This window comes from Rhincodon typus, chromosome 37, assembly GCF_021869965.1.
Source record: "Rhincodon typus isolate 14 chromosome 37, sRhiTyp1.1, whole genome shotgun sequence".
Taxonomy (NCBI): Eukaryota; Metazoa; Chordata; class Chondrichthyes; order Orectolobiformes; family Rhincodontidae; genus Rhincodon; species Rhincodon typus.
In genome coordinates, this window is record NC_063368.1 from 1,271,888 (window position 1) to 1,295,010 (window position 23,123).

The 23,123-nt window shown below is 45.0% G+C and overlaps 1 protein-coding gene across 3 annotated transcripts in view; it reads left to right on the forward strand.

Moving 5' to 3' along the window:
- LOC109923498 (TGF-beta activated kinase 1/MAP3K7 binding protein 1) overlaps nt 1-23,123 on the forward strand; it is a 137,806-nt gene that overhangs the window by 14,179 nt on the left and 100,504 nt on the right. For all 3 annotated transcript variants that reach the window (XM_048617314.1, XM_048617318.1, XM_048617315.1), the window contains 5 exons: nt 500-586; nt 9,248-9,386; nt 10,004-10,120; nt 17,772-17,883; nt 22,830-22,974. In XM_048617314.1, the coding sequence (XP_048473271.1) occupies nt 500-586; nt 9,248-9,386; nt 10,004-10,120; nt 17,772-17,883; nt 22,830-22,974 (600 nt within the window). The remainder of the gene's footprint in view (nt 1-499; nt 587-9,247; nt 9,387-10,003; nt 10,121-17,771; nt 17,884-22,829; nt 22,975-23,123) is intronic.

Genomic DNA, 23,123 nt, shown 5'->3' on the forward strand with positions numbered 1-23,123 from the left:
GTTCATCCAGCTCTACACCTTGTTATCTCAGATTCTCCAGCATCTGCAGTTCCTACTATCTCTGAAACAATTTTAACCCCTATCAAAGACTGTCAGGAGCGGCTCAGTACGGGGTCACGTATAGAGTCTACTTCTTTAAAATGAAAGTAAAGCTCCTTCAACACTGTCCCAACAAACTCTCCTAGGACAGGTACAACACAAGGTTAGATAGCGCAGTTCCCATCAAACATACCCAGGGCAGGTACAGCACAGGGTTAGAGACAGAGTAAAGCTCTCTTTGATTCAATGTGCCAAAGGTTAGTGCTAGCTGGGATAGGTGCCAGGGTGCGCACACTGTGCTTTTTCTCACCTGACTGACTGACTGTTCATTACTAAATTGAAGTTAGATTTCTGTAAAGACCTTGTTTATGTTGATCTCTGCTCCAACTTCATGGCCCATATGATTCCTGAAGCACGAGTGTCTACACAGCCTGAGGCATGTTTCTTCTCTTCTTCACAGGCCTTTGACGTGGTGGAACGCAGTTTCTTTGAATCAATTGATGACTCTCTGGCAGAAAAGGCCAACTTGCTGTCTCAACTTCCTGAGGTAAATCTAACAGTAGCTTGAATTGATGGATCCATCTATATAATATTACACACAGGTTTACTGTTTACATGAATTTGCAGCATACAGTATGTTGTTATCTGATTTTAGGATTGTTCCAATATCCAAAGACTCAGGCCGAGAGTCAAATTGCTTCTTCCTTGCATATTTATAGCAATTGGACTGTGGACCGCCTCTCAATCCCTCCACTGTTACTGACTCTGCTTAGGATACACATTCCTTTCAGCTAAACATCAGGAAAACAAAATCCAATGCCTTTGCTCCCTGCCCCTCACCATGTCACTGTCTGAGGCTGAACCAGACTCCTTTAATTCTGACCTCTTACCCATCCACAGTGTTAATCACTCTATCATTGACAGCTGTGCCTTCAATTTGAAACAGCCCTAAACGCTGCAGTTTTCATCATAAACCATCTGCTTCCCTCTCCTGACTACAAGAAGAGTTTAGAATGCTAGAAACCCCAAGAAAATCAAGATTGAATTAGTGACAGGGCTCACTAAAATTAAAACAAGCAAGTAAACAGCAAGGAAGGAAATAATAACAATATAGAGTGATCCTGGGACCAAATGGTTCCTCCTTACAGTTTTAAAAAAAAGTTAGAGAATATTGAACACTCTCTAGCTATAATCTGAATTGAAAACTGTTCCTTTACATTGGGAATTTGCATATCCGCTTTACTTAAGAAAAGTGACAGACAGAAACTACTGACTTATAGACCAGTTAGGTTGACAGCTGTTCAGTTACTGAATTCAGTTGTGTAAAGTCTTTAGGACCCAGGAGCAACTTGCACTGATATCACAGAGCTACACGTCACTGGGTATAAATAGAACATTGCAGATGGAGTGCAAAATTGTTCTCTGGAACAAGGTTGCAACACCCCAGAACAGTGCTTCTCAAACTATTCCATTATGACCCAATTTTGAGGTTTAAAAATTGCCATGTACCTACCCCTAAGTGAGAACAGCAGTGTTGGGAGGAGATGTGGGTACGGCTGGAACCTGCAAGATTATGGGAACACAACTGATACAGCTCCAGAGTCAGAGCTCCACAGTAGTCATTGCTGCATTGGAGATCACAACTCCAAAATTTCAGCTTGCGACCCCATGTGGGTCCCCACCCCTACTTTGAGAAGCCTTGCTGTACAAGAGAGAACCTTGAGAGCACATGGGTATGAGAAGTTCTTATTTTAATGTAACTGTAAGTCAGGGACTGGTATACCAATGACTACCATGTGCAGCCATATTTAGTGTTAATGTGTGATAAATAAGTGCTACTTTTAAGTCTAAGCCTGAAGATAGCATAAAACTAAAAGAAATGTCTTGCAACAAAGGCCAAAGATGGCACAGACCCTGCCAAATGGGAAAGATACAAAGACTAGCAAAGGGCCATAAAGCAACTTATAATCTTTTTAGCAGCTCTTGTAAAAGGAAACTTTCAAGGGATATCAAAGTCAATGAGAAGAAATTTAGCAGGTGGTCAGAAGCAATGTTGGCCCACGAAAGATTGAAAGTGGGATCTTGTCAATGACTATGGGGACATGGCAGACATGTTGAATAATTATTTTGCCTCATTATTTACAGTCAAAATGAAGGATAGTGAAATAACTCCACAGAGGCTAGTACCCTGTCAGCAAGTCACCATCTCAGAGCCAGCTCTGAGTGTACAGAACCTCTGACATTCCTGTTTATATCTCAGTCAAAGCTCCCTGTTTGAACCAGATTAACAGCCCCAATTAGGTAACTCATTCTATGAGGTCCACCTGGCTGACCTCATTACAATCACCACAGACAGCTTGCCACAAGCCCTGAGGAAGTTAGTAGTGGATTGGAAACAAGCACTTAGTGAGATTAATATAAGTAAAACATCCTTAATGAGGAAATTAAGGGAATTAGAGATTTGCAAATCCCCAGGCCCTGATGGTTTCTGTTCAAGTCAGTTAAAGGTAGTAGGGGAATACATTGTAGATAGCCTAACTATAATCTTTCAGAGTTCCTTAAATATAGTAGTTTCCCTCTGGATTGGAAAATTGCATGTGTCACTCCACTTTTTAAGAAGGCTGAGAGAGGAAAACCGGAGAACTAGACCAGCTAACAAAAAAATCTATCCTCTGATGCTGCCTGGCCTGCTGTGTTTCTCCAGCTCCACACTGTTATCTCTGACTCCAGAATCTGCAGTTCTTATTGTCTCCATATAAGAGACTGTTAACTAAGATTGAAGCTCATGGAACTAAGGGGAAATTATCAATATGGCTGGGAAATTGGTTGAGTGGCGGATGACTGGAAGTAGGATAATAGGTAAGTACTCAAATTGGCAAGATATGACTAGTGATATCCCACAAGGATCTGTGATAGGGCCTCAATTATTCACATTAATTATTAACGACTTGGATAATGGCAGAAGAAGGCATATTCCAAATTTGCAGATGATGCAAAATTAAGTAGACGGTGTAGATAACACAAAATTACAAAGGAATATTGACAGAAGGAAAGATCAGGGTACTTCCTATACAGTATGAAGTTAAATATAGTGGATTTCCAAAGAAACTTGGGGATCAGGTGCAGAGATTTTGAAAATGCCATGAACAGATGCAAAAAATAACCAAGAAGGCTAATGGAATTCTGGCTTTTATATCTAGAATAGAATAGAATCCCTATAGTGGGGAAACAGGCCCTTCGGCCCAACAAGTCCACACCAGCCCTTGGAGCATCCCACCCAGACCCATCCCCCATACCCACCTAAACTACACATCCCTGAATACTACGGGCAATTTAGCACAGCCAATCCACCTAACCTGCACATCTTTAGACTGTGGGAGGAAACCAGAGTACCCAGAGGAAACCCACGCAACACTGGGAGAATGTGCAAACTCCATACAGACAGTCGTCTGAGGGTGGAATTGAACCCGGGTCCCTGGCGCTGTGAGGCAGCAGTGCTAACCAGTGATCCACTGTGCCTGAAATGCAAGGATGCAGAAATTATGCTGCAGGCCCTGGTTCAGCCCCACTTGAAGGACTGTGAGCAGATGTGGGCACACATTAGAAGGATATATTGGTGTTGGATGGAGTACAGCTTAGGTTTACAAAAATGATATCTGGACTTCATTGGTTATGTATTGAGGAGAGATTATACAAATATTAAGCCTGTTTTTGCGAGAATTTAGAAGGTTGTTCGAAGCCTTCAGATATTAATAGGAAAAGAAACATTAAATAAAGATAAATTATTTCCATTGGTTGATTTTAGAACTGAGGGCATAGGCTCAGAATAAGGGCGAGACTGTTCAGAAGGGACATCAGGGAGCACTTCTACATGCAGAGGTTGGTAGAGGTTTTCGAACTCTCTTCCACAGTTGATACTTGATCAGTTGTTACTATCATATCTGAGATTTTTTTTAACAAAGCAAAGGTATTAAGGGATATGGGACAAAAGCAGTTATATGGAATTAGGCCACAGGTCACTCATGATCTCCTGAAATGGCAGAACGGGCTGAATGGTCTACTGTTCCTATGTTCCTCAAACAGTTCTTGACTGTGCTTTCTCTTCATTCAGTCTGTCTCAAATTCAAACTACTAGACTACCATCAAAAGAGAGAATAAAAAAATTTCTTTAAGAATAGACTGACTAACTGACCTACATGTTCAGCTGCTCAGAGAGATCCAATGTACATTTGTAAAGTCTAGGTATTCCCTGAGAGAAATTTTTGAAGAGGTGTCTGAAGTTGTGGACAGGGGAAATGTGTATGGATGTTATTTCTGTGGACTTAGAGATAGCATTGTGGATAAAATGCCTCAAAAGAGGCTTTTGTCTCAAAAGTAAGCTCATGGAGTTGAAGTAGAATTTTTGACCAGTTTGGGAAATTGAACAGAAAGAGACAGAGGAGAGAATGGACAGCTCTTCAAGTTGGCAGGATCTGACTCATAGTTTCCCACAAGGATTTCTGTTGGGACCTCAACTCTTCAAGAAACTTACCAATAATGTGGATGATGGAAGCATAAGCCATACATCCAAGTTGAAGAGCATATGAAGATGACATTAATCAATGTGAATAGAAGCATAAAATTTAAAATATTGACAAATAAAGTAAATAGAGAATAACTGGCAAAATGTATTTCAGTACAGGCAAATATGAGGTCATCCAGGATAGAACACAGCGCTGTCTAAATTGTGACAAGCTTTCAAAATGGGAAAGGTCTAACAAGAGAATTGGGGATAGTGGATCAGTAATCCAGATGCTCAGGCTAATGCGTAGGGGACTTGGGTTCAAATCTCACTCATGATGGAAGTTCAATGCAATTCATGAATGAAATCTGGTATTGAAAGCCAGCCTCGGTCATAATGACCATGAAGGTGGAATCCATTATCATAATAACTCATCCAGTTCACTCAAGTCCTTCAGGGAAGGAAATTTGCCATTCTTACGTGGTCTGGCCTACATGTGACACCAGTCCCAAAGCAATATGGTCAACTCTTCACTTCCCTTTGAAATATCCCAGGAAACCACTCAATTCGGGTGGAATTAGAGATGCCCAACAGATACTGGTCTTGCTAGCAGTGCCCACCATCCATGTAATCTCTCACAAACAGGCGCATAAATAACAAGACAAAAATAGAATGCCAACGTTTAAACCTATAGGATTAGAATACAAGAGGAATAAAGTTCATGATCTAGCTCTACAAAACTCTGGATGACCCACTCCAGGAATTACTGAAATCCGTATTGGGCACCATGCTTTAGGAAGTTGATATTGTTCTTGGAAGAGAGTACAATGTAGATCTAATAGTGATTTCTAAACACTGAAGATTAAATGCTGATATGAGTTAACAAAGGTAACTTCCATGGAGTTAGGGGTGATTTGATCTCCATTTCCAAGTTATTAAAGAGAGAGGTTTTGTCTGTTTGAGTTCTGCTGGTTGGGAGTCAAAGGCTAGGGGCAGAGGCCAAAAATAGCAGCAAACTCTTTCAGAGCTGAAATTAGGAAACCTCTGCACAAAAAGAGTGGTGAAGGTTTGGAACCCTCTCCAGCAGTTAGAATGACAAGTTGGGCGTCAGTTTAAAATTTACACAGGAACTAGATTATGTATTTAATAGTCCAACCTTTTCCTGAGTATCTTTTCCCAAACTGCAGCAGAACCCCTTGAATTATCTGGTTTAAATGAATATTTTGAGGGTTCCAGGTACAGGATAACTAGGCATTGGAATCTTCAATTTAATGGGCAATTCCCTTTGGAGTTTGCTGCATGGGGGATCCACTTCACGTATTCGTGTTCCCATGTTTGCATGCACAGGCAGAAGGTAGAGTGTGGAAGGCTAGCTAGGAGTGTTAAAAATATTGCTGTCTAAAAGTAAAGGCTTAAATGAGATTTGAGCAGCTGATAAACTGATGAAAACTAGCAATATTGTGGAAAGAAGCAATCTGAATGAATGCACAACCATGTGGTTTAAAGTCTTTATGGTGCTAAAACATGGCCACTTAGCCCATGGAGAACCCAGTCAGAAACAAAAACAGAAGTTGCTGGTAAAGCTCAGCAGGTCTGGCAGCATCTGTACAGAGAAATCGGAGTTAACGTTTCGCCTATCAGTTCTGAGGAAAGGTCACCAGATTCAATGTTAACTCTGATTTCTCTTCACAGCTGCAGCCAGACCTGCTGAGCCTTACCAGCAATTTTTTTGTTTTGCTTCTGATTTACAGCATCCGCAGTTCTTTTGGCTTTTATTGAGAACCCAGTCAGCTCCATTCCTTCACACTGTCGCTGCAAGTTCTTCATCTTTGTGTCTATCCAACTTCCTTTTGAAGCCATTGATCGTCTCTGCTTCCACTGTCTTCATGGGCAGCGAGCTCCAGCTCAGTGGCACGCATTAGATTCAGAAAGGTCCTCCTCACCTTTTCCCATAATTTCACATCTTGTTCATGTACCGTCAGCTGGTGAACAGTTTCTTTGTCTTCCTGACCCAATCTTATACACCTCAATCAAATCTTTCTCAACTTCCTATGTTCTAAGAATAACTGCCACTTTTCTAACCCAACTTTTTAACTAAAATTCCCTCATCCCTAGAATCATTCTGATCAATTTCCTCTGCACCATCTTTGAGAATCTTCAAATCTGGCTTAGGAACACTTTAAATGTGACTATTATACTCCAGTTGGGGCCTGACTGAAAGGTCTTTAAGGCATAATTTCCCTGCTTTTATAATCAGACCTTTAATAATGCCCAAGATCCCATATTCTTTATTAACTAGTCTCTGTGTTTCCTCCCACCGTCGAGGATTGATGCACATGCATATCCAGGTGCCTGTACAGCTGCACATTCCTTAAAACTGTGCTTTTAAGGCTATATCACTTCTCTCTACATCTCTTTGCCAAAATACATTACCTCATATTTGCATATTACGTTCCATTTGCTGCTTGTCCACCTGTCCTGTTGCCCTGTCTGTGCCAAGTTACAAACTGTGATCCTCCTCACTCAGTACTTACTTCAGTCTGAAAATGATTGTTTACCACTACTTGCTGCTTTCTGTCCTTGAGCCAGTCATTTTTATCCAAGCTGACTCTGGTCCTTCTCTTGTTAAAAGCCAGAGTTTTGTTGGCTAACATTATATGTTGTACCTCGTTAAGTGCAGTCATAAAATTTATATAAACAATATCCACTACTGCTTAGTAATCCAGACCCTTCTGAGCAGAGACATATTATTGTATATTTCACTCATCAGATGCATGAGTGTTCAAATTCGAAGGAAGCAATAATTGATAATGATAAAAGGATGCTGATTGGTTGGCCAGTTGATTCTGATTGAGGCCAAGCAATCAGCACCCTTTTCTCATGAGTATCAATTGTTCCTTTTAAAATGTGGTATTCTTGCATGGTATCCCGATGAGTGTAAGACAAAACATTTCAATAACGTGTCACTTTTTCAGCAATTCATTGCATTACCTTCATCAATCTTCTCGGTTATTTCATCAGGAAATCATTTAATTAGCCCTGGGGAAAAATTGATGCACAGAGAGATCTGGATGTTCAGGTCCATTGTACCCTGAAGGTGGCAACGCAGGTCGATAGAGTGGTCAAGAAGGCATACGGCATGCTTTCGTTCATCGGACAGGGTATTGAATACAAGAGTTGGCAGGTCATGTTGCAGTTGTATAGGACTTTGGTTTGACCACATTTGGAATACTGCGTACAGTTCTGATCGCCACATTACCAAAAGGATGTGGATGCTTTGGAGAGGGTGCAGAGGAGGTTCACCAGGATGTTGCCTGGTATGGAGGGCGCTAGCTATGAAGAGAGGTTGAGTAGATTAGGATAATTTACATTAGAAAGACGGAGGTTGAGGGGGGACCTGATTGAGGTCTACAAAATCATGAGAGGTATAGACAGGGTGGATAGCAAGAAGCTTTTTCCCCCCAGAGTGGGGGACTCAATTACTAGGGGTCACAATTTCAAGGTGAGAGGGGAAAAGTTTAAGGGAGATGCGCGTGGAAAGTTCTTTACGCAGAGGGTGGTGGGTACCTGGAACGCGTTGCCAACGGAGGTGGTAGAGGCGGGCACGATAGCGTCATTTAAGATGTATCTAGACAGATACATGAATGGGCAGGGAGCAGAGGGATACAAATCCTTGGAAAATAGGCAACAGGTTTAGATAGAGGATCTGGATCGGTGCAGGCTTGGAGGGCCGAAAGGCCTGTTCCTGTGCTGTAATTTTCTTTGTTCTTTGTTCTGATTAGTTAAATATGATCTGTCTTTTACCAAACCCAGGTTGGGTCTCCCTGAGTCAAACGTTTCAAGGTACTTGTTGATTTTTTTTTTTTTTTTTGTCCCTCCAATTTTTGTTTCTGGAATTTCGTCCACCCTGATGTGAAACTGACTAGCCTATGTTACTAGCAATGTTCTTACACCTTTCATTGACTAACAGTCTCATATTTGCCACTGTCCAATCCTCTGATACCCCTCCTGTATCCAGGGTAGATTAAGACAAGCCCTTTCCTCTATCTCCACCCCAGTTCCTTTAGAAGCCTGGGATACGAACTCTCCAGGTGATGCAACTTGCGCACTGCATCCACAAGCAGAGCCCATCTTTCCTGCCTGCTGGTTTTCATCTTGTCCACTACCTGTACCATCTCTGCTTTTACTGAGATTTTTGTGAGCATTCTGTTCTTTAGTAAACACTGATACACGGTACTCAATAGGTCTTAATTATTACTCATTAGCTTTGTCCTATGCCTCTAAACGTATATCACCTACTTTATTCCTGATATGACTCTTACCTCTTACCCATATTATTTGCATGCTGATAGATGGTTTTTGGGTACTCTAATATTAAGTGCAATTTTATAGTCCCATTCTCTTTTTGCTGGTTTTATTTTCCTCCTCTTCTCTCAACTTTAATGTATCAGGTCTGGTTTTTACTTGAAAAATTTACGTGAAATGCATCAAATTCACTCTCTTTAAAGTTGTACCAACCCCCTCCTTGTCTCCAAACACCTCAATCCTCTCAATTTTCCCCTTCACTCTTCCTTCCCTCCCTATCCCTTGTCTCCCCTCTCCTTATCACCAGTCTCTGTTTCACTCCTCCCTCCTCTTTATTGCCTTGTCCTTGCTCCCTTTTGTACCATTTGATTTTTAACTGGTGTCTTATTTCCTGCTCTTCAGGGTGTTCCTCACTCCCAGCTTCCACAGCAGTATCAGAAACTCCTGGAGAAACTGAATAAAGTTGAACAGGAGATTGCAGGAGGAACAACTGCCATTGTGGCCCTCATTCTCAACAACAAACTCTACATTGCCAATATAGGTACGGCTTCACTGTTCATCCTCCAGCACTGCTGCAGGGTCCCACTTCCCTAACTAGCCCCTGCTTAGAATTTTCAGTATTTCAGATCCTCCTCCCCATACTCATTTAAACATTGTGCGGCTCCTGACATCACAGTACAAGAAGGCGGGAGCTCTGCCTTCTATCAGACAGGTTCGTTGAGACTGTAGCCAGGGCAGGGAGTGTCTCTTATAGGGTGGAGCCCACCTTGTTTGATGTGGGTCTCCTGTGCCATTGTGTTGCTCAGCTCATGATTGGGATACAATGTTGAGCTGTGTAAGAGTCTTGCTTCATATCCAGTGTGGCTTCAGACTGTGGCAATGTATGAGGCAGCTGCATACTGCACCATTTCTCAATTACATTCCTTACTGGTGTCAGCCAACCTGCCACCTACTGTTTCAGTTATCGCCTCCCTCAAGCCTCTGCTGGGAGGGTCCCCTGTCATGTGTGTCTGTCTCTTGTACTTGTTCTCTCTTGCTTTCCCTCGTGCCAGGCCTTCCCCACCTTCCCCGCCCCCCCCCCTCTTCCACCCCCCTCCGTTCCCCCTTCCCTCACTGTAAAGTGATATGTTATGACTGGTTCTCTGTTGCTGTTGGCAGGCACCAACCGAGCATTACTGTGTAAATCTACTGCAGATGGACAACTTCAGGTGACTCAAGTTAGCGTTGATCACACAACAGACAATGAGGATGAGCTGTTCCGACTGTCGCAGCTCGGTGAGTTAGCACACCTCCTCACAGGAAATTGAATGACTGTGCGTGGCTCAAATCCAGGGACAGGGGCTGCAGTGACTGGTGGTTCTGCCCAGTGGTCTCCTCAACACTGGTGTCCAGGCAGGTGCATCTGCACATTTCCTTTATACACCTGCTTGCTGTTTGCTACAGTTTGAGCAGCCAAGAATTCTCTTCCCAATTCTCCAGTTGACTCCAGGAAGTCCTCACTCTGTCTTTCCAAGCCACTCCCCCTCTCGGTCCACCCCCTCTTGTCTCCTCTCAGGGAAGACAGCCTGTGTGAGGTGGTGAAGGTAAGAGTGAATGGGGGTTAGTCAGGCATAGGGAAGGTGGTAAGGGAGCGTGGGGGTGGGCAGGCCAAGGGGGCATGGGTGGGGGAGTCACAGGCCAAGAGGGAGTTGGGGGGGATGCGTGCCAAGGCGGGGTTTGGTGGGGGGGTGGGAAGCAAGAGGGAGAGGGGGTTGGGAGTGAGAGGGAGAGGGGGTTGGGAGTGAGAGGGAGAGGAGGTTGGATGGGGGAAGAGTGAAAGGGAAGCAGGGAAATTGTTGGGAGAGACGGGGAGGGGAGACGGAGGGAGGACCAGAGTTGTGGAGAGTGACGGGGGTGGAGAGGGATTGGGGGATGTGGTGAAGAGAACGAGAGATGGGGGTGAAGTCGGGGGGGGGGGGAGGGGGGGAGGGAGAGTTTGGGTGTAACAGGAGTGTGCGACTTGGGGGAGCAGAGAGACAGAGAGAGGGGATTTGGGGGCAGAGTGAGGGGGTAGACGAGGTGGGAGATCGGGGAGAGGAAGTTGGGGGGGAAAGATGGAGTGAGGACTTCCTGGAGTCAAGTGGAGAATCGGAATGAGAGCCGGGGGAGACGGGAGAGGGAGTTGGGGGTGGAGAACACACGAGGTTGAGCGGGTGACCTGATAGAAGTTTATAAAATTGTGAATATAAAATTGAAATAAAATAGAATGGCGTGGATAGAGTGGAAAGTATGAGGGGTCAATTACTAGGGGACGCAGGCTCAAAGTGCGAGGGGGGGGGAGGTTGGAAAGAGATGTGCGAGGATGTTTTTCACACAAAAGCTGGTGAGTGCCTGGAATGTGCTGCCGGAGGAGGTGGTGGAAGCAGACACAGTAGCAGCGTTGAAGAAGCACCTGGAGGAATAAGTGAATGGGAAGGGAATAGAGTGATATGGATCCTGTAAGTGAGGACAGTTTTAGTATGGAAGGGCAAAATGTGTTGTTGCATGGGTTGGAGGGCCAAAGGGCCTATTCCTGTGCTGTATTGTTCTTCTTTTTATCTCCAGAGGCAGAGAGTTCCAATCTGGACAGAGTAGATAGGGAGCAACTGTTTCACTAGGGCTGAAGGGTCGAGACCCAGAGGACACTGATTGCAGGAGATTGGCAAAAGTAGTAGCAAAGGCATGAAGTGGATAGGATCTGGAGATCTGGGCCCGAGAGAGTGTCTCAATTGTGAGGCAACTTCAGTGATGGCTTTTCAAAAGGATATTGGATGAAAAAACTGGAGAAAATAATTGCACGTCTACAGAGCAAAGGCAGGAGAGTGAGGTGAGGTGAGTTGCTCTTGCAAAAAGCCATCACGGATAAGATGGACCAAAGCAAGTTTATATTCTCCCACAAAATGTCCATCTACAAAATGTCTTTCTGTGCACTTAACATATCTGTGTCCTTTTGTATCCTTTCCACAACTTACTTTCCTACATTTCTTAGTGTCATAGGCAAATCTTAGCAACCGTACCTTCTGTCCATTCATTCATGTCACTGATATAGATTGTAAATAATTCAGGAGCTGAGCCAAACTCGTCCTCACCCTCAACAACTTGTCTTTCAATTCCTCCCACTTCCTACAGACAAAGGGGATGGCTATGGGTACCCGCATGGGCCCAAGCTATGCCTGCCTCTTTGTAGGTTACGTGGAACAATCCCTCTTTCGTAGCTACACTGGCCCTAAACCCCACCTCTTCCTCCGTTACATTGATGACTGTATCGGCGGCGCCTCGTGCTCCCACGAGGAGCTCGAACAGTTCATCCACTTCACCAACACCTTCCAACCCAACCTTAAGTTCACCTGGACTATCTCTAATACCTCTCCCTCCTTCCTGGACCGCTCTGTTTCCATCTCTGGCAACCACCTAGAAACCGATATCCATTTCAAGTCCACCGACTCCCACAGCTACCTAGAATACACCTCCTCCCACCCACCTTGCTGCAAAAATGCCATCCCCTATTCCCAATTCCTTCGCCTCCGCCGCATCTGCTCCCAGGATGAGGCATTCCACTCCCGTACATCTCAGATGTCCTCGTTTTTCAAGGACCGCAACTTCCCCCCCTCAGTGGTCGAGAACCACCCCACCAACCTCCGGATCCAACGCATCATCCTCCGACACTTCCGCCATCTGCAATCCGACCCCACCACTAAAGGCATTTTTCCCTCCCCACCCTTATCTGCTTTCCGGAGGGACCACTCTCTCCGTGACTCCCTTGTCCGCTCCACACTCCCCTCCAGCCCCACCACACCCGGCACTTTTCCCTGCAACCGCAGGAAGTGCTACACCTGCCCCTACACCTCCCCCCTCACCCCCATCCCAGAAGACTTTCCACATCAAGCAGATGTACACCTGCACATCTGCTAATGTGGTATACTGCATCCTCTGTTCCCGTTGTGGCCTCCTCTACATCGGAGAAACCAAGCGGAGGCTTGGGGACCGCTTTGCAGAACACCTATGCTCGGTTCACACTAAACAACTGCACCTCCCAGTCGCAAACCATTTCAACTCCCCCTCCCATTCCTCAGACGACATGTCCATCCTGGGCCTCCTGCAGTGCCACAACAATGCCACCTGAAGGTCGCAGGAACAGCAACTCATATTCCGCTTGGGAACCTTGCAGCCCAATGGTATCAACGTGGACTTCACAAGCTTCAAAATCTCCCCTCCCCCTACCGCATCCCAAAACCAGCCCAGCTCGTCCCCGCCTCCCTAACCTGTCCTTCCTCCCACCCCCATCTCCTACCTACTAACCTCATCCCACCCCCTTGACCTGTCCGTCCTCCCTGGACTGACCTATCTCCTCCCTACCTCACCACCTACACTCACCTTTACTGGCTCCATCCCCGCCTCTTTGACCTGTCTGTTTCCTCTCCACCTATCTTCTCCTCTATCCATCTTCTATCTGCCGCCCCCTCTCTCCCTATTTATTTCAGAACCCCCTTCCCCTCCCCCATTTCTGAAGAAGGGTCTCAGCCCGAAACGTCAGCCTTCCTGCTCCTCTGATGCTGCTTGGCCTGCTGTGTTCATCCAGCTCTACACCTTATTATCTTGGAATCAAACCCAGTTCACTGGTGCTGTGAGGCAGCCATGCGAACCACTGAGTCACCGTGTCACAATGTGACAGGTTGGTTGTATGGTTAGCGTTCACATTAACAGTTTCAGTTGAGTTACTGTCTCAAGATAAAATAAGACAATACAGTATATTTACAACATGAGAAACCTTTAAGCATACCTGTAATTTCAGCCTTATCTCCTCTCATCCACCATAGCATATAAATTCCCTGTTATCAGTTGTTAATTTTTTTACACTCATTTATGGCTTGTGATTGTTGCTGGTTGGCCAGCATTTATTGCTTGTCCCTAGTTGCCCTTGAGAAGTTGGTGTTGAGCTGCCTTCATGATCCGCTGCAGTCCACCTGCTGTGGGTTGACCCACAATACCAGTAGTGAGAGAATTCCAGTGACCCAGTGATGGTGAAGGAACGGTGATATATTTCCAAATCAGGATGGTGAGTGGCTTGGAGGGGATCTTGAAGATGGGGCGCTCCCACATATCTGTTGTCCTTCCCCTTCTGGATGGAAGTGGTAATGAGTTTGGAAGGTGCTGTCTGAGGATCTTTGGTGACTTTCTGCAGTGCATCTTGTAGATGGTATACACTGCTGCTACTGAGCATTGGTGGTGGTGGGAATGGATGCTTGTGGATAGAGTACCAATCAAGCAGGCTGCTTTGTCCTGGATGGTGTCAGGCTTCTTGAGTATTGTTGGGGCTGCACTCATCCAGGCAAGTAGGGAGCAATCCATCACACTCCTGACTTATGCCTTATATATGATGGAGGAGTGTTGGGGAGTCAGGAGGTGAGTTACTTGCCACAGTATTCCTAGCTTCTGACGTGCTGTTGTAGCCACTGTTTATGTGATCAGCCCAGTTGAGTTTCTAGTCAATGATAACCCCCAGGATGATGTTAATGGGTGATTCAATGATTGTAACACCATTGAATGTCAAGGGGCAGTAGTTAGATCGTCTCTTATTAGTGATGGTCATAGCCTGGCGTTTGTGTGGTGTGAATGTTACTTGCCACTTGTCAGCCCAAGCCTGGATATTGTCCAGATCTTGTTGCATTTGAAAATGGACTGCTTCAGTACCTGAGGAGTCACAAATGGTGCTGAACATTGTGCAATCACGGCAAACATCCCCACTTCTGACCTTATGAGGGAGGGAAGGTCGTTGATGAAGCAGCTAAAGATGGTTGGGCCTACCTTGAATACTACCCTGAGGAGCTCCTGCAGAGATGTCCTGGAGCTGAGATGATTGACCTCCAACAACCACGGCCATCTTCCTGTGTGTCAGGTATGACTCCAATCACCAGAAAGTTTGTCCCTGCTACCCATTGATTCCAGTTTTGCTAGGGCTCTGTGATGCCACACTCAGTCGAATGCAGCCTTGATATCAAGGACTGTCGCTCTCACCTCACCCCTGAAATTCAGCTCTTTTGTCCATGTTTGAGCCAAGGCTGTAATGGGGTCAGGAGCTGAGTGACCCTGGTGGAACCCAAACTGGGCGTCACTGAGCAGGTGCTGCTTGATAGCGCTGTTACTGACACCTTCCATCGCTTTACTGATGATCGTGAGTAGACTGATGGGGTGCTAATTGGCCAGGTTGGATTTGTCCTTTTTTTGTATACAGGACACACATGGACAATTTTCCACGTTGTTGGGTAGATGCCAGTGCTGTAACTGTACTGGAAGAGCTTGGTGAAGGGGACAGCAAGTTCTGGAGCACAAGTCTAAAGTTCTGTTGTCGGAATATCATCGGGGTCCATAGCTTTTGCAGTATCCAGTATTTCTAACCATTTCTTGATATCGTGTGGAGCGAATTGAATTGGCTGAAGACTGGTATCTGTAATGCTGGGGACCACTGGAGGAGGCCGAGATGGATCGTCCACTCGGCACTTCTGGCTGAAGATTGCTGTGAATGCTTCAGCCTTATCTTTTGCACTGATGTGCTGGGCTCTTCCATCATTGAGGATGGGGATATTTGTGGAGCCTCCTCCTCCAGTGAGTTGTTTAATTGTCCACCACCATCAATGACTGGACGTGACAGGACTGCAGAGTTTTCATTGTGGGATTGCTTAGCTCTGTCTATCACTTGCTGCTTATGCTGCTTGGAATGTAAATAGTCCCGTTTGGTGGCTTCACTAGGTTTACACCTCAGCTTCAGGTAGCCTGGTGCTGCTCCTGGCATGCCCTCCTGCACTCTTCATTGAACCAGGGTTGATTCCCTGGCTTGATGGTAATGGTTGAGTGGGGAATATGCTGGGTCATGAGGTTACAGGACGCTGTCTCCACTAGGACTATGTGGTGGTCGCTCTTATTGATACTGTCGTGGATGAAGCTGGCAGGTTGGTAAGGATGAGGTTGAGTATGTTTTTCCCTCACCACCTGCCACAGACCCAGTCTAGCAGCTATGTCCTTTCGGACCTGACCAGCTCGATCAGTAGTACTGCTGCTGAGCCACTCTTGGTGGTGGACACTGAAAACCCCCATCCAGAGTACATTTTGTGCCCTTGCCGTCCTCAGTGCTTCATCTAAGCGTTGTTTGACACGAAGGAGTACTGATTCATCAGCTGAGGGAGGACGGTATGTGGTAATCAGCAGGAGGTTTCCTTGCCTATGTTTAACCTAAAGCCACGAGACTTCGTGGGATCCAGGGCCAATGTTGAGGACTCCCAGGACAACTCCCTCATGAGTGTATACACTGTACCGCCACCTCTGCCAGGTCTGTCCTGCCGTTGGAACAGGACATATCCAGGGATGGTGATGATGGTGTCTGGGACATTGTCTGTAAGGTATGATTCTGTGAGTATGACTATGTCAGGCTGTTCCGTGACTAGTCTGTGAGACAGCCCTCCCAATTTTGGCACTAGATGTCAGTAAGGAGGACTTTGCAGAGTCAACAGGGCTGTCTCTACCTTTGTCTTTTCTGATGTCTAGGTCGTGCCAGCTGATCAATCCAGTTTCCTTTTTTTTTGAGATTTTGTAGCAATTGGTACAACTGAATGGCTTGCTAGGCTATTTCAGAGGGCACTTGAGAGTCAACCACATTGCAGTGGGTCGGGATTTCATATAGGCTTGATCAGGTGAGGATGGCAGATTTCCTTCCCTGAAGGACATTCATGAACCGGATGGGTTTTTCTGATAATCAACAATGATTTCCTTGTCATCAACAGTGCTGAAGTAAATCTGACTGTCTCGAGTAGCAGTACTGTTAACTAACTGGCCACCCACAGAAGAGTGGAATTCATAATGTGATTAGACACTTGGTCAGTTGATTTCCATCTCTAAACCTATCTTCTATTACAAGATGCATATTTATATCAATATATGGAGAAAACAATTAAATGTAATTTATATATGCATGAGAAAAGACAATTTTGTAAACTGTTTCCGTTCACTGTTCTCAGCATCAGCAGTGGGGAAGGGAAGGTCTAAACTGCCTTCTGTTCTTGGAGGAGCAAGAAAGAACAGTTGGCTGGGGAGATGGAGAGTGCACATTTGGGGTTGTAGTGGCTAGACAGTGTATGGTTAAAGGGAGGGACAGTATGTAAACCCTGCTCCCCGTGCTGTGTCTCACTGCCTGGTGTGTGGACCCTGCCCCAGTGCTGGAACACTTGTTGGATCATGTCTGACACCAACCCAGTGTTGTGGGAATCGCCAGACATAGAAACACAGGAAATAGTATCAGAAGAGGACTATTCTTCCCGTCAAGCCTGTTCTGCCATTCAGTCTGGTCATCCTACTGAGTACCCTATTCCTGCGTTCTCCTCCTACCCTTTGATCCCTTCAGCCTTAAGAACTATACCTAACTCCACCTTTTGGCCCCAACTGTTTTCTTTTGGCAGAGAATTCCACAGACTCACCACTCTCTGGGTGAAGAAATTTCTCCTCATCTCAGTTGTAAATGGCCTAACCCATTTCCTTAAACTGTGGCCCCTAGTTTTGGATTCTCTTGTCATCAGCCCATCGAGTCTGCACCAACCCTCCAAAGACATCTCACGCAGCCCCATCCTATCCCCTTAACCCCACATTTCCCATGCTTGATCCACCTAGCCTGCACGTCCCTGGGCACTATGGACCATTTAGAATGGCAAGTGCACCTAACCTGCACATCTTTGGACTGTGGGAGGTAACCGAAGCATCTGGAAGAAACCCACACAGACACGGGGAGAATGCGCAAACTTCGTGCAGGCAGTCGCCCAAGGCTGGAATCAAATCTGGGTCGCTGTTGCTGAGAGGCAGTAATGCTAACCACCATACCACTGTACTGCCCCTTTTAATTCACTGATTTCTGTCTCACTTGTAGGTTTGGACACAGCAAAAATAAAACAATTTGGGCTGATTGGAGGTCACGACAGCAGTCGCAGGATTGGAGATTACAGAATGAAATACTGTTACAATGATGTGGATACGCTGAGGTAAGGAAGCCTTATTTTAGAAAAGTCTTTGGTTTGTTAAATCATTCAAGTATTGTGCAGACTCGACATTTTAAAGCTCAGCCTGCCCCTTCCAGAAGCATTAGCTCATTCCTGACCTTTGCTCCTGTTTCCTGGCTTAATTCACTGTGCTCTCTGGCCTACACTGACTGTAAAGCATAAAAACAAGTTTTAGAGAGTGAATTCCTGAATGTATGACCCAGGCAGCTGAACACTTAGTCAGTTCTGGCAGGATATAAACTGGGATGTGCGTGAAGCCCTGGACTGATGTAGGAATCTGGACAAGCAGCCACCTAGGAAGTATTTTTAATCAACCTGTTCAGTCTGGGACAGGTGGGACTTGTACCCAGACCTTCTAGCCCAGAGGTAGGGACACTATCACAGCACCACACTGCTCTCAGAATTCTACCTTACAACCAATGTCCCAGACTATTCCCATTATTGTGTCTCTCTTTAATTTGTTCATGTGACATAAGTGTCACTGTGTTAATTTTGCTCAATGTCCTCACCATTGACTCCAAACCACATGAAATCCCAGCACTGATCCTGGTGGCACACCATCATTGCTTCTTGCCAACCTATAAAAGACCCTTTTATGCCTACTATGACATCCTATTAGCCATCCATTCTTCTATCCATGCCAATGTGCTACCCCTACACCATGACCTTTTAATTTTCCACAATAACCTTTGCGGTATCTTATCAAATACTATCCGGAAATCTCAGTACGATACATCCATCAGTTCCCCATAGCATGTGTCACTTCCTCAAAGAACTCCAAAAGCTTGGTCAAAAAGTTTCCCTTTCACAAAACCAGTTAACTCTGCCTGATTATCTTGATCGTATCCATGTTTCCTACCATAACGTCTTTAATAGTAGATTCTACCATCTTACTAATGATAGATGCTAAGCTAACTGGCCTGGAGTTTCCTTCTTTCTATTTCCATCCCTTTTGAACAGAGTAGTTACATTTGCCATTTTATAATCTAATAGGACCATCCCTGAATCAAGAGTTTTGAAAGCTTAAAAACAATGGATCTACTGTTTCAATAGTCACTTTTAAGACCCCTAAGGTGAAGCTCATCAGGGCCCAGACATTTGTCAGGTGGCAGCTCCAACAATTTATTCAGTACCACTTCTCTGATTTTCCTGAGTTCCTTACTCCCTTCCATTTCCTGATGTATTCTCCTCCTGGGATATTGCTTATCTTCTGTAGTGAAGGCTGAGGCCTAATACCTGTTCAATTTATCTGATAATTCCCTATTGATGTTGTCAATTCTCCAGTTTCAGTTTCTATAGGACCAGTGCTCGCTTTGTTAGCATTTTTATTTAAGTATTTGAAGAAACTTTTACTGTCTGTTTTTATATTTCTAGCTTGCTTTCTCTTGTACACTTATTTCTGTTTCTTATTTTTTGATTTTATTTTTGCTGCCTCTTACATTTTGTCCAATCATTTTGCCCTGCCACCTGTCTGTAAATGAAGAAACATAACGTATAGTTTGAGACGATTTTGAATATTTCTAGTTGACCATGGACGGTAGATCTTCCCCTTAGAATTTTTCTTTCTCATTGGAATGTATCTATTCCATGTATTCAGAAATATCCTGTCCTTTAACCTAATTTACCAATACACATTTGTCAGCTCTGCTTTCCTGCTTCATATTGCCTTTTTTAAATTTTAATATTAGTCTCAGACCCACTCCCCTCTTCGCCAAGCTCATTATAAATTTCAGTTGTTGTCTTCCCTGATGACAGAGCTAGTATTTGTTCAGTCACTTTGCCATTTCCTTGTTCTCCATTATTAATTCAGTAAGGGGCCTACATTGGCTTCCCACATCTTTTTCTTTCTGTATATACAATCTTACAGTCCACTTTAATGTGCCTAGCAAATTTATCCTCATTCTATTTTTCCCTTCTTAATCAGCATCTAGGTCCTCCTTAGCTAAGTTCTAAACTGCTGTTAGTCCTCAGGCCTGCTACTATACTACTGCGCATTAACGCCACCATCCCCTTCTTATTTCTTAGCTCCACCCACAAAGCCTCACTGGATGATCCCTCTGTTCTTTCATGTCTTACTACTGCTGTGACACTCCCCTTAATCAAAAGTGCAACTCCCCCTCCCCTCTTTCCTCCACTTCTGTCCCGCCTAGAGCACCTGTAACCTGGCACATCAAGTTGCCAGTCCTGTCCCTCCCTTAACCATGTTTATGTAATGGCTATAATATCCCAGCCCCACGTGCCTATCCACACCCTGAGTTCATCAGCCTTATCTGTCAGCCCTCTTGCATTGAAATAGATGCAATTTAATCCAACAGGCATTCCTCACTCCCTGTCCTGTTCCAGCCTGACCTGTCTCTTGAACTTGCTATTTCTGATTACTGTGTCATCTATGCATGTATTTATTACTCATCCCCCACTGCCCTCCAGTAGGAGGTAGTGAGCTGCCTTTTTGAACTACAGCAGTCCATGTAGTGTAGGTACACCCACAGGGCCATTAGGGAGGCAGTTCCAGGATTCTGACCCTGTGACAGTGAAGGAATGGCAATATATTTCCAAGTCAGGATGGTGAGTGGCTTGAAGAGGGACATTGCAGGGGTTGGTGTTCCCATGTATCTCCTGCCCTCGTACTTCCATGTGATAAAGGTAATGAGTTTGGATGGTGTCATCTAAGGAATTTCAGTGAATTTCTGCAGTGATAGTTGTAGATACTGCACAGTTTTGCTACTGAGAGTTGGTGCGGGATGGAGTGGATATTTGTGGATGTGTTGCCAAATAACCAGCTGCTTTGTACTGGATGGTGTCAAATTTCCTGAGTGTTGTTAGAACTGCACCCATCCAAGCAAACGGAGAGTATTCCATCACACTTCTGACTTGTGCCTTGTAGATAGTGGACAGGGTTTGCAGAGTCAGTTGATGGGTCACTTGCTGCAGGACCCCTAGTCTCTGACCTGCTCTTGTAGCATGTATTTGTATGACTGATCCAGTTCAGTTTCTAGTCAATGGTAACCTCCAGGAAAACCGTGTGGCGCTCAAAAATTATAATCTCAATGAAAGCTCAAGGTGGTGGTTAAAACCCTTTGTTGTAGATCATCATTGTGTGGCATGAATGTTACTTGCCACTTTTCAGCCTGGATATTGTCCAAGTCTTGCTGCATTTGGACAAAGACTGCTTCAGTATCTGAGGAGTCACGAATGGTGTTGTACATTGCGCAATCACCAATGAACATCCCCCTTTATGATGGAGGAAAGATCATTGATGAAGCAACCGAAGATGGTTGGGCCTAGGATACTAGGCTGAGGTACTCCTGCAGAGATGTCTTGGAGCTGAGATGACGGACCTTTAACAACCACAGCCATCTGCCTATGTGCCAGGTACGACTGCCCCCATCTCCAATTCCCATTGGCTCTAGTTTTTCTAGAGCTCCGTGAAGACTGGAGGGTAGCGGATGTTGTGCCTTTATTCAAGAAGGGCTGCAGAGAAACACTTGAGAATTATAGATCAGTAACCTTAACATCTTGATGAGATTCTGAAGGATAAGATATACATGCATTTAGAAGGACAGGGTTTGATTAGGAGTAGTCAGCATGGCTTTGTGTGTGGGAGATCGCGGCTCACAAATTTGTTATAATTCTTAGATGAAGTGACCAGGAAGTTGTTGAGGGCAGGGCAATAGACGTAGTCTCTTTGGATTTCAGTGAGGCCTTTGATAAGGTTCCACATGGTAGGCTGCTCAGGATGGTTAGATTGAATGGAATCCATTGAGAGTTGGCAAATTGGATACACAATTGGAATGATAGTAGGAAGTAGAAAGTAATAGTGGAAGGATGCTTGTTGGACTGGAGACCTGTGACTAGTGGTGTGCCTCAGGGGTTGGTGCTGGGCACATTGCTGTTCATTATCTATATCAACAATTTGTGTGAGAGTGTACAAGGCATGATTAGTAAGTTTACAGATGAAACTAAAATAGGCGGTATCGTGGACAGTGAGGAAGGTCATCAGAAATTGCAGCAGGATCTTGCTCAGCTAGGGAAGTGGGCTGAGAAATGGCAAATGGAGCTTAATGTAGATAATTGTGAAGTGTTTCATTTTGGAAAGTCAAATCAAGGTAGGAGTTTTATGGTGAATGGTAAGGCCTAAAGGAGTGTAATGGAACAGAGGGACCTCGGGGTTCAGGTGCACGGTTCTCTGAAAGTGGGGTCACAGCTGGACAGGGCAGTGAAGAAGGCTTTTGGCACACTGGCCTTCATCCTTCAGGGCACTGAATATAGAAGTTGGGAAGTTATGTTGCAATTATACAGGACGTTGGTGAGGCCACACTTGGAGTATTGTGTTCAGTTTTGGTCACCTTGCTATAGGAAGGATGTTATTAAACAGGAAAGAGTGCAGAAGAAATTTACAAGAATGTTGCCAGTACTCAGGGGACTGAGTTATAGGGAGAGGTTGGACAAGCTAGGACTCTTTAGAGTGTAAGAGACTGAGGGGGTATCTTATTGAAGTGTATAAGATCACGATAGGTGTGGATATGGTGAATGCACTCAGTCTTTGTCCCAGGGTTTGGGAATCGAGGACTAGAGGGCATCAGTTTAAAGTAAGAGGGGAAAGAATACATGGGAACCTGAGGGGCAACGTTTTTTACACAGAGGTTGGTACGCACATGGAATGAGCTGCCAGCGGACATGGTTGAGGCAGGTACATTTACAACATTTAAAAGGCATTTGAACAAATTCATGGATAGGAAAGGTTTAGAAGGATACTGCCCAAGTGCAGGGAAACGGAGTTAATATGGATGGGCATTTTGATCGGCATGGACCAGTTTGGGCTAAAAGGGCCTGTCTCCGTGCTGTATGACTCTATGATATTACATGGTTACTGATGTACCCAGCTGTGATTACAAATGTAGTAATCAGATTCTTCTTTCTGCTTGAAGTGCTGCCAAGACGAAGCCAGTCATTGCAGAGCCCGAGATACACGGAGGACAGTCCCTGGATGGATTGACAGGCTTTCTGGTCTTGATGACCGATGGATTGTATAAGGCTCTGGAGGCAGCTCATGGTCCAGGACAAGCCAATCAGGTGGAGTATGTGTGACTATATTATAGCTGAGAGTGCGGGAGCAGGTTACAGTTCGAATATAGAGGAGCTGAGTGTGGGAATGATTCACCAAGACCTTTTGATCACCACACAACGCTCAGCACTCCTGCTCACCATCCTCCCACTTCTCT